Source organism: Pongo abelii, chromosome 10, assembly GCF_028885655.2.
Source record: "Pongo abelii isolate AG06213 chromosome 10, NHGRI_mPonAbe1-v2.0_pri, whole genome shotgun sequence".
NCBI classification, from domain to species: Eukaryota; Metazoa; Chordata; class Mammalia; order Primates; family Hominidae; genus Pongo; species Pongo abelii.
This window is the reverse complement of record NC_071995.2, coordinates 6,778,802-6,790,947: the sequence shown is the minus strand read 5'-3', so window position 1 is coordinate 6,790,947 and position 12,146 is coordinate 6,778,802. Positions and strand designations below refer to the sequence as shown.

The following is a 12,146-nucleotide window of genomic DNA, read 5'->3' as shown; positions in this document are numbered from 1 at the left end:
TTATCACACTTGTAATATATAACCACGTACTTAAGAACCTCAAAGGACAAGTTTCTCTTGCTCTCTTGCCCTGTACTCAAAAGTTTCACTTTTGCCCTTCTCTCTCAGACGGTGACCTTGGGCCCCCTTACATGTCTTCCAAGGCCCTGCAGTAGCCTTTTCAGAGCCCTTTTCAGAGTCAATGAGGGTGATGAGGGCACATTTCCAGTTCACACCCTGGAGATTCTAATTCAATAGAAAAGGGTGGGAGTAGGGTCCAGGAATGCACATTTTCAGAAGCTCCCCTGATGATTTTGATGCTGGTGGCCCAGAATAACTGCCTGTGGTAGGCAGCTTCTAACATGGTTTCCAATGATTCCTGCCTTCTGACAGTCACACCCCGTGTAATCTTCACCCCTTGAGTATAGACTGGACCTGGTAACTGGTAAAAGTGATGTAATGTCACTTCCATGATTAAGTAACAAAAGACTGTGACTTCATCTTGCTGGTGTTGCCTTTCTGGCTCTTGCTGTGATGGAGAAGGCTACCTGGGTGGCCTCTGGCCAACAGTCAATCAGGAAATAAGGTCCTCAGTCCAACCATCTGTGAAGTAGTGAATCCTGCTGACAACCACTGAGCGAGCTGGGAAGCAAATCCTCCCCATTTGAACCCTGGGAGGACTATGGCCCTAGTTAACACTTTGACTCCAGTCTTGTGAGAAACCTAAGCAGAAAACTAAGCTCAGCCTGCCGATTCCTTACCCATAGAAACAGATTATATTTATATGTTGTTTTAAGGCATGGTTTTAGAGTAATTTATTACATAGTAATAGATAACTGTTGTGACCAGCCCTAAAATCATCCAAGATTGCTATCCAGTAAGGATCAGCATGTGTGTGAGTGTGCAAGTGGATGACACGATTCTTCGTTAGGAAGATTCTCCTGGTGCCCTGGGCCTGGTTACACATGGAATCCCTAAATCCTGAACCCAATTTCCCGGTCAAAAACTGATCCTCACCACCGCCCAAATAATCTACTGTCCTTTCCCCATGCCTTCACAGCCAAGACCCTTCTTTCTGTGAATCAAAGGCAAATGGCATTTGTCTTTGTCCCATAACCTTGGGATGTGAATGGTTTCCCCTCCCTCTTTGGGTGAAGTCAGGCAGTCCCAGCCTAGCCCTCACTGGACTTGAGAGCTATTCTTAAAGGCTAGAATAAGGGAGGCTGGGGAAGTCATGGCACCATTAGCCGGGAGCAGCTTACAGGTAAAGGTGACACTAAGTTTCAAAGGAAAATTGGAGCATGGGCAGGGGTGGCAGGACAGGCTCAAAGCACCAGGAGTTAGCAACTTTTACACACTGGCAGGTGTGGGAAGAAGGGGTTTATTTCAGAGGCAGAGACTGAGAATCAAGTCTTGCTTGTCTAGGGAAAAGCTGAGAAGCTAAGAGTTTCAACTACTGAAATGGGGCTCCCTAGACTGGTTTCATTAAGTCACTGCCCCGCTCAAGACAACAAGCTTACCTAGCCACTTTGTAATCAAAAACCTAGGATCTGGCCGGATGTGGTGGCTCACGCCTGTAATCCCAGCACTTTGGGAGGCTCAGGTAGGCGGATCACCTGAGATCCGGAGTTTGAGACCAGCCTGACCAACATGGAGAAACCCCGTCTCTACTAAAAATACAAAAATTAGCTGGGCATGGTGGCACATGCCTGTAATCCCAGCTACTCGGGAGTCTGAGGCAGGAGAATCACTTGAACCCAGGAGACGGAGGTTGCAGTAAGCCGAGATCGCGCCACTGCACTCCAGCCTGGGCAACAAGAGCGAAACTCCGTCTCAAAAAAAAAACAAAAACAAAAACAAAAAACAAAACCCAAAAACGCAGGATCCCACTTCCACTTTCTTTTTTCTTTTTGAGACGGAGTCTCGCTCTGTCGCCAGGCTGGAGTGCAGTGGTGCCATCTTGGCTCACTGCAACCTCTGCCTCCTGGGTTCAAGCAATTCTCCTGCCTCAGCCTCCCGAGCAGCTGGAATTACAGGCAAACGCCACCACGCCCGGCTAATTTTTGTATTTTTAGTAGAGATGGGGTTTCACCATGTTGGCCAGGAAGGTCTTGATCTCTTGACCTCGTGATCTGCCTGCCTCGGCCTCCCAAAGTACTGGGATTACAGGCGTGAGCCACCGTGCCCAGCCCCCACTCCCACTTTCTAATTCCATGACTGATAGCTTTAGGACCAATGAAGAGTGGTCTGTCCTAAATCTCCACCTAAAGAACATCACAAGCTCTGGGGAGCAGCTGTCAACCCCAGGACCCTCAGAAGGCAACCACTTTACATGCAAATGAAGGCTCAAGTGTCCCTCACACTAGAGCTCTCCAAATCTAAGGAGTCCATGGCAGCACTCTAGGCCATGGATTCCGATCCTTCTAGCACATTTCCTGGAGAGCTCTAGTGGACAGAGGGCAGGAGTCCAATGGCTTCTTCTTGCCACAGATCTGACAGTTCTGTGTGGTTCTGATGTGAAAATTCAAGTTCATGATCAACTCTTTCCCTTATAATTCTATGAGGTGGCAGGACATAGGCTGAACTCAAGCTCCTTGAGAGCAGAAACAGTGGCCATCATTTGCATGTCCAGTGCCTTTCAGTAAGTATCCATTTTTTTTTTTTTTTGAGACGGAGTCTCACTCTGTCGCCCAGATTGGAGTGCAGTGGCACGATCTCGGCTCCCTGCAACCTCCGCCTCCTGGGTTCACACCATTCTCCTGCCTCAGTCTCCCGAGTAGCTGGGACTACAGGTGCTCGCCACCATGCCCGGCTATTTTTTTTGTATTTTTAGTAGAGATGGGGTTTCACTGTGTTAGCCAGGATGGTCTCGATCTCCTGACCTCATGATCCACCCGCCTCGGCCTCCCAAAGTGCTGGGATTACAGGCATGAGCCACCGTGCCCGGCCTTTTTTTTTTTTTGACATGGAGTCTTACTCTGTCACTCAGGCTGGAGTGCATGATCTTGGCTCATTGCAACCTCCACCTCCCAGGTTCAAGTGATTCTCCTGCCTCAGCCTCCTTAGGGGATTATGGGCATGCGCCACCACACCCAGCTAATTTTTTTGTATTTTTAGTAGAGACGGGTTTCACCATGTTGGCCAGACTGGTCTCACACTCCTGATCTCAAGTGATACACCCGCCCTGGTTTCCCAACATGCTGGGATTATGGTCGTGAGCCACTGCGTCCAGCCATACCCTTTACTTCTGAATGGATGCTGAGCAACCTGTCCAAAGCCATACAGCTTGGGATCTAGGCCTCAGCCAGGGACTCAGCAAATAGTATCTGGGTCTCTTCATTTTCCAGCACTGTGCTTGAGTGAATTGGGAATGAGTCTTCTTCCCATCCACAAGTATCAAACACAGAAGATACCCGGTTCAGGTAGATAGATTTCTCATAGATTTATTTCTGTGTCATGTTATATATAGATATATGTATATATACCTTTTTTTTTTTAATACAATCTATATACCCTTCCCTTCCCCACCAAACTCACAAAAGGAGATTAAACCCTTCCAGGATTGCCATCAAGCTTCCCGAGATGGCCAGGGCCAAGAAAGAACCATCTCTCAACATATTAAGAAACGGCTGCCATTCTTAGGCTCTGGGGTTGAAGCAGCAGCATTCCCAGGACCCAAGGGCCAAAGAGAGGAAAAGAAATGACTGTAGTGTGACAGGATTCTAGGATGAACATGTCCAGTGACTCCCGGAATGGCAGACTGGCTCCCAGAATTCTCAGGGTGTGAGTAAAGGTGGGGGCCCTACGGCTCTTCAGAGGCTGCTCAATAGGTCAGGGGTAGGGTATAGGAATTGGGGATCAGGCATGCAGGGATGGGGTGGTAGAAAAAACGCCTGTGGGTTATACTCAAGACAGAGCAACCCCCATCAGGGCTACCCACCTACTCAATGACATGTAATGAACAGGGACAGATGCTGAGCTCTTAAGGAAACAAGGGAGAGAGCATGGTAGCGGGGAGCAATGGAACACATGAAGTCACAAAATACAAAAAGTACCAACAAAAACATGACCTACATTTGCCTCCTCCCTAGAGAAGGTGTGATCTATGTTTGGGGTTAGGGGAGGTAAAGGGTCATGAACCTAGGATTATCAGCTGGCCAGGGGCACAGAAGGCTCTCTGAGGACTCCTAAGAGGCAGGCAGGCAGCTGGGACCCCACATCCCCAGGGAGGAAACGACAGTCCTTTCAATTCGACTTGGACCAAATCTTGGCGCTCCCTCGGAGCCTGGCAAGGAGAAGAGAGAGAAAGAGAGAGAGAATGCAGGGAATCCCCTAACCCCTGGAGGCTCCCCCACTCCCTAATCCCATGCAAATAACTGAAGGAAATGAGGACAGTGAGGTCCCTGGGGTAAAAGCAGGGCACCCGGGAAGTGAGCAGTTCCTGCTACCCTGGCTCACCCCTTGCCCTTTGAGGCTTTCTTGCTGGGCTGGCGCTGGTTGGTGCCAGGAGCTGGTTCCCTCAGCTCAGTCAGGTGTTGCTCAGGGTCCTGAGATGTGGCTGCGGCTGCTGCTGCCGTCGTAACTTTAATGGTTTTTTTAAGGTTGGCAACCTACCAGGATGAAAGGAATGGGGATAGCAAGAAAGGTTCCAGAACTTTCCAGCCTCTGCTCATCTGGTTGTCTGCTACAGCCACTATCCAAATCCTCTCCGCAAAGGACAAGTGGCCCAGGCTGGAGGGGTTTGGGTCTGCCTGCTCCCCTGACTGCTCACCTCACTCTCAATCTGCTGCTTCAGGCCCAGCTGCTGCTCCTTGTGTTGGTTGGCACGGCTCACCTGCTCCTCAATGCCTGACAGCACAACCTCACAGCCCACACACCTGCGGGAGTCAGGGGAGAGAAGTCTCAGCAGACAAGGGCTGCGATCACAGACTCGCAGAAAACTGACTCAAAAAGAACCCTAGAGGCAGGTCGCAGTAGCTCACCCCCGTAATCCCAGCATTTTAGGAGGCCAAGATGGGCGAATTGCTTAAGCGCAGGAGTTCAAGACCAGCCTGAGCAATATGGCAAAAACCCGTCTCTACAAAAAATACAAAAATTAGCTGGATGTGGTGGCACGAGCCTGTAGTCCCGTGCTACTCGAGAGACTGAGGTGGAGGGTGGCTTGAGCCCTGGAGGTTGGAGGCTGCAGTGAGTCAAGATGGTGCCACTGCACTCCAACCTGAGCAACAGAGCCAGAACACAGCTTCTGGCATTTTGAATCTGAGTTGGGAACCCTCACCAGGGCACCTAGAAACCACCTGTGATAATACTCCTAGCAGTGGGATGGACACTCGGTGTGGTGAGAGAGGGATAACGAAGTGCCTGGAGTGATGTGCAAGAATGGGATGGACACTCGGCGTGGTGAGAGAGGGATAAGGAAGTGCCTGGAGTGATGTGCAAGAGTGGGATGGACACTCGGCGTGGTGAGAGAGGGATAAGGAAGTGCCTGGAGTGATGTGCAAGAGTGGGATGGACACTCGGCGTGGTGAGAGAGGGATAAGGAAGTGCCTGGAGTGATGTGCAAGAGTGGGATGGACACTCGGCGTGGTGAGAGAGGGATAAGGAAGTGCCTGGAGTGATGTGCAAGAGTGGGATGGACACTCGGCGTGGTGAGAGAGGGATAAGGAAGTGCCTGGAGTGATGTGCAAGAGTGGGATGGACACTCGGCGTGGTGAGAGAGGGATAAGGAAGTGCCTGGAGTGATGTGCAAGAGTGGGATGGACACTCGGCGTGGTGAGAGAGGGATAAGGAAGTGCCTGGAGTGATGTGCAAGAGTGGGATGGACACTCGGCGTGGTGAGAGAGGGATAAGGAAGTGCCTGGAGTGATGTGCAAGAGTGGGAGTAGGAACTGAAAACAAAATAGGGTAGGAGATGCTAAAGAGAAAACGAGGTGACTTAATGAATACAGAAACCCTGAAGTTAGATGGGGACACAAAGAAAATAAAAAAGAGGAAAAGGTCCACGGCCTGTGGATAATGGTAGTTACAGATCAATCGACGGAGTCTAGCCTAAGACAGGCGACCAACCTTACTGGTTAGGATCCCCTCAAGTGTACCACTCCCTTTTCCTCCCCCAACTACGATATCAAGGACACTGACTTCTGCCGCCTCCCAGGGCCTCCCCCACTCCTGCATTCCCCAGAAGCCTTGGGAGGGATGAACTCATTTCCCTTCATCCTCCTGGGTTCCACCTCTGCGGACCAGCCCAGCTCCTGCCCTCTCTCACCCTGAAGCACCTTTCTCTTTCTCAGGGTGAGAAGGAAGGGGACAGTGCCAGGATACGGTTCTCACCATTCCTGCAGGGTTCGGGCAATGGCACTGAGGTCCTGGCGCTGGATGTCCCGCCCGATGCTGTAGTCAACCTCGAGCCGCTGGTTGCGCTGGTCCAGGGAGCCACGAAGCACGTCAGCATACACAGCCTCAATCACAAGGTCTTCCAGCTGCCGCACATTACGCAGGGCAAGAGCCTCCAGCAACACTGCATATGGGATACACTGGGGCCATGGAGATCAGGCCAGGATTTGTGAGGCTCCGCAGCAGAGAAGGGCTTCCAAAAATCTTCCCTCCATTTTCCCCTGCCCCAGCCCACCTGCCCTCCGCTCCCCATTCCTAAATCACTTCCTCTAAGAGGCTGGTTCTAAAGCAAAATAAATAAAAGTATTCCCACTTCAAAAACAGCACCATTAGAAGGACAATCTTAAATAAAATACAAAATGCTCCCCTAACACCCTCACCCCTGACACACCACAGAGGGAGAAAATGACATCTGCCTGGGTGTCACTCCTTTAGCCACAGCTCAGGGTATCACCCAGTCCTTAGTCAGGATCAGCTTGATATAGGGGAGTAAGCGGAAGTGGGAGAGGTCTGGAGTTACTGTTTATCATTTATACTCTGCCTACTTGCAACAGGCATTCCTTTGGAGGTATCTCTCAATAGAGAGCCTGGTTTAAATTAAATCCCCAGGACAACTGAGAGTCAAGTAACTATTGCGAGGCTGCAGACTGGGCAGGTTGGGGAGGTGGGTGGTGATATTAGACAAAAAACAGCCTAACAGGAATACAGAGATACTTCTGGGATATGTATTTCTTATCCTAACAAAGAGAAGCCTAGCACTTCATCAGGAGAGAGCCCGGTTTCCAGCAGTGGGGAAGAAGGTATTGTTGAACGACACCTGAACAACATCCTAGTTGCTATTTTGACCAAAAACACAAAAGATGTTTATTTAGAACTTAAGCTGATTAAAAAATAAAAACAACACAGAAAACTAAGAATACCATTAGCCTAAACAGTTGCTAATGGAGTTTCTATACAGACCTCGGAGGAGGGGAGGGCAGGAAGCAGCCATGGTCTAGACAAGGGCTGTCCTAGTGTGGACTCCCAAGGACATACAAAAGGATGCTCTAGACAGTAGGACTGGGGGACTGCCACTCACCTTTACTTTAGCAGCCAGGGTGACAACTGAGAGGTGTCGAAGCTTATTCTTTTGAGCCTCTGTTAGTGGAGGAAGATTCCGGGCTTCAGCTAGGGAAAAACGACAAAGTGTAAGGAATCCTGATTTCAGTTTTTTGGGAAGCCCTAGCCTCCTTCCCTCTCCTCCCACTTTCAGTGCCAATTCAGGTCTTGACCCTGACCCTATGTACCCAGGGATCTAAGTGGGATATCCCAGGAATTTCTTCTGAGTCCCTCCAGAAATTGCCCTTCTCCCATCTCCATTACTCCAGAGCACCAACCCCTCTGGTTACCTAAGTAGTCAGCGTATGTCCCATAAGCAAACACTGTGAGCAGCCGGAAGGTGGAGGCAAAGTCACTCTCAGCCAGCTGCGAGAATGAGGAAAAAGGAGATGACGGGAAGTCTTCCCTCTCCACCCTCCCAGCCTTACCCTGTTTGGAATTCCACTTTTTGGCCCCATCTTTCCCGGCCAATGTTAACTCTCCTGGCTCACCAAAAGGAGTTCTCTGCCTCTCTGATCACTCTTCCCACAGGAAGGGCTCAATTCCACCTTCAGGCCTTTGTTTACACTATTCTCCCAAACCACAATGCCCTCTTGCTCCATACACCATCCAATTCCTACCCTAAATTCAGAGTTGAAGACATTCAGTTTTCAGGGTCAAACAGACACACACACCAGACACTGCAAATTATGTTGCCTGGCCCTCAGAGTGTTTGATGTTTCTAAATTGGAATATGTCTAGGCAGTATCCAGTACTCCCCAATTCACCAGACTCCTGCCTCAGCCTCACTCATCTCTGACAGCTGCACAGCCTAGAAAGACATCTAAATTTATGGTCTCTGCTTCAGACACACCTGACCAGGACACTGTCTTGCATCACCCAGCCCAGTCCACCCAGATTTCCTCTCCTCCTACCACGGATCACTCATTCTGGCACTTTTTTGTTTTTCTGAGACGGAATCTCCCTCTGTCACCCAGGCTGGAGTGCAGTGGCGTGATCTTGGCTCACTGCAACCTCCGTCTCCCAGGTTCAGGCGATTCTCCTGCCTCAGCCTCCCAAGCAGGTGGGATTACAGGCGTGCGCCACCACACCGGGCTAATTTTTGTATTTTTAGTAGAGACAGGGTTTCGCCACGTTGGCCAGGCTGGTCTCGAACTCCTGACCTCAGGTGATCCACCTGCCTTGGCCTGCCGAAGTGCTGGGATTACAGGCGTGAGCCACTGTGCTCAGCTTCATTCTGGCACTTAATCAATCCTTGCAGAAGGCTGCTACCTAAGAATATCTTTCAACAAGATTATAGACCCAGTCTCTGGTATCCCACAGAGCTATGCAGTAATTGCCTCGCAAGAAATACTTGCTAAATAAATACATAATCCAGATTTATATCCATTCATCTTCTCTCTTCAACTGGGATGCAAGCTTCAGAAGGGTACGCTCCATGCCTGGTACTTTTCTTGTATTCCCAGACCATAAGAAGGGCAGTAAACAGCCACTTAATAAGTGCTTCTTTTTCTTTTTCTTTGAGATGGTGTCTCGCACTGTCACCCACGCTGGAGTGCAGTGGCGCGATCTCAGCTCACTGCAACCTCCGCCTCCCTTTTTTTTTTTTAATTATACTTTAAGTTCTGGGATACATGAGCTTTTGTTTGTTTTATTTATTTATTTTGAGACAGAGTCTCACTCTGTTGCCCAGGCTAGAATGCAGTGGTGCAATCTTGGCTCACTGCAACCTCCTGCCTCCCAGGTTCAAGCGATTCTCCTGCCTCAGCCTCCCGAGTAGCTGGGATTACAGGCACCTGCCACCGCGCCCGGCTAATTTTTGTATTTTTAGTAGAGACGGGGTTTTGCCATCTTGGCCAGGCTGGTCTTGAACTTCTGATCTCATGATCCACCCACCTTGGCCTCCCAAAGTGCTGAGAACAGGCATGAGCCACCATGCCCGGCCCTGTTTGTTTTTGTTTTTGTTTTTGTTTTGAGATGGAGTCTCACTCTGTCGCCCAGACTGGAGTGCAGTGGCATGAACTCAACTCACTGCAACCTCAGCCTCAGCCTTCCAAGCAGCTGGGACTACAGGCGCCCGCCACCACACCCGGCTAATTTTTTGTATTTTTAGTAGAGATGGGGTTTCACCATGTTAGCCAGGATGGTCTCCATCTCCTGACCTCATGATCCGCCTGCCTCGGCCTCCCAAAGTGCTGGGATTACAGGCATGAGCCACCGTGCCCAGCCATGTTTGTATTTTTAATAGAGACAGGATTCTGCCATATTGGTTTCACCTCCTGACCTCAGGTGATCCACCTGCCTTGGCCTTCCAAAGTGCTGGGATTACAGGCATGAGCCACCGCACCCGGCCAAGTGCTTCTTTTTCATCACTTTGATTGATACTCTTTAGTTCCACTGCAGATGAAAGCAAGTAAAAGTCAGCCAGTTTTCGCCATATCACAGAGTGATCCAAAAGGTTAAACCACAGGCCCCAAACAACTTAGCTCAGTTTATCCACATACCACTGTCAGCATGTCAGGACTCAGGCTGCCTCCTCTGATTGTAAATTAACTCTGCCACTTTTGTGTGAACGGTTCTCTCTGCTGTGTTCCTAGCAGTTTGCCATGTGTCTTTGGGAAAAAAGACACGTTCTCCCTTAGCTAACTTGAATAGATTAGCATACGCTGCACATAAGGAAGAAAAGGGCATGCTAATTTAACATGTTCACTTTCCACTTGTACCCGACTTCACACTTTCCCATAATCTAACTTCATTCCCACAACAGAGGAGCAGTATTGTCTCCATTTTTAAAAGAGAAAGTTGGCTGGGCGTGGTGGCTCAAGCCTGTAATCCCAGAACTTTGGGAGGCCAAGGTGGGCAGATCACGAGGTCAGGAGATCGAGATCATCCTGGCTAACACAGTGAAACCCCGTCTCTACTAAAAATACAAAAAAGTTAGCCGGGCATGGTGGTGGGCGCCTGTAGTCCCAGCTACTGAGGAGGCTGAGGCAGGAGAAGGGCGTGAACCCGGGAGGCAGAGCTTGCAGTGAGCTGAGATGGCGCCACTGCACTCCAGCCTGGGTGACAGAGCAAGACTCCGTTTCAAAAAAAAAAAAAAAAAGAGAAAGCTGAAGCCCTAAAACAAAAGTGACCTGATCAAGGTGACATGAGAATTAACAGCTACTACACTGGTGGAGACCGGCTGGAAATCAGGTTTTCTATTCTGAATAACATGCTCTTTTGCTTAAAATGAAAAATAGTGGGCTTTACAGATCCCTTATCTCCAAAGGAAAGCTGGTTTGCTTGTTTACTGGTTAATTCTGCAAGTTGGCATTTAATTATCACTGTTTTCTTGTTCAACTGAACGGTTATGGGATCACAAAATGAGCCCTGCCCACCCATTCTCAAATTCAAACCTTTGCCCACCCTTCTCTGAGGGCTATTCAAGCCAGCAACCCACCTCTCTAACATTGGGCATGTCCAGCAGTTCTCCAAACACGTAGACACCAGGGGCCTCCAGCACCTGATGGATGAGTGTGGCCAGCGCTGCCCCCTTGGCCGACTTGGCTAGGAGCAGAAATTGCTCCTGGTTCTGCCCTGTCACCTTCACTTCCGCACTCATGACTGCACTGAGCTGGGGGGACTTGGGCTCAGGATGTCCAGAGCTGCAAGGAAAGAGGATGTGAAGCTAGAGGTCCCCGATGGCTGGTCGGATGGGAAGCACAAGGCTGAGGGACTGGATTGTAAAGGCACTAAGTCCGTTCTGCGGTGAGGAATCAGACATAGAGCGGTCTAGAATTCTGATCTAGGAATCCTAAAGTCAGCCACTATACAAGGCTGCCACACCCACCCCCTCCCCTGGGCCTAACTCCAAGCCCCATCACGTGCACCCCATTGAACCCCAAGACACAGAATGCAAAGGAGAAATGTGTGTCGCATGGTGTCCACCCTAACGACGACGCTCCCTCAGCTCTCCATTGCTGCCCCGCACGCGCCCACAACCACGTGACCTCACCCCCAATGAAGCTTACACGTGGCTCCGCCCCCTCCCTTAAAGACACCGCCCAGCGACCGTGGGCTCCCGCCGACTGCTTCGTCGTACCCTGGGTCAGGCTCTGCGGGCCGCTACCTGGAAGCTTCGACCTCCAGCGCACCGGGCGGGGCCGCCGCTCCGTCACCTCCGGCAGCTGTTCCAAGCCTTTCCTGCCACCTCCCTGAAGAGTCGCTCTGGCCACTAAACTCTATGGTGGGCTTCCGGCCGTACTTCCGCTCTAAGGACGCAAATTTCGGCAGGACATGCCCCACCCCCGCGTTCCGACAGCTGAAGCTCCAGTGAGGGACGCAGGCATTCTACTCTCCGATTGGTCGCTGGGGGAAGAATGACGGGCGCCTTTTTAAATGCTTTATTTCAATAAAACTTTATTAGTGGAAGAGCGCCAGCCACTAAATACAGACGACTCTGGTGGGTCCCTGGTCCCGGCCCATTCTGTGTCTGTTCTAAGCCGCTGGAGAGCTGGAGATCAGGACTGCACTGGATACCTGAGGCAAGAGAAAAGCTGTAACGGAAGGAGTGAAGAAGAGGGGGAAAAAAACAGGATGAGGAAATAAGGGGCAGAGAGGAAGCAAACAATAATCAATAATAGAATTTTAGCAGCAGATATCACCTAAGTGGTTCAACCACTCACTTTTTTGAA

At 50.2% G+C, this 12,146-nt stretch overlaps 1 protein-coding gene across 1 annotated transcript; it reads right to left on the bottom strand.

The window, feature by feature from the left end:
• Positions 1 to 3,401: 3,401 nt before the first annotated feature.
• COPS7A (COP9 signalosome subunit 7A) lies at positions 3,402 to 11,465 on the bottom strand (the record flags this gene model as incomplete). Its single annotated transcript, NM_001132942.1, is given in 7 exon segments — positions 3,402 to 4,264; positions 4,438 to 4,589; positions 4,751 to 4,856; positions 6,310 to 6,512; positions 7,451 to 7,539; positions 7,761 to 7,836; positions 10,913 to 11,465. Coding segments are annotated over 7 exon segments (828 nt in total). The 5' UTR covers positions 11,075 to 11,465.
• Between the last annotated feature and the right edge of the window lie 681 nt (positions 11,466 to 12,146).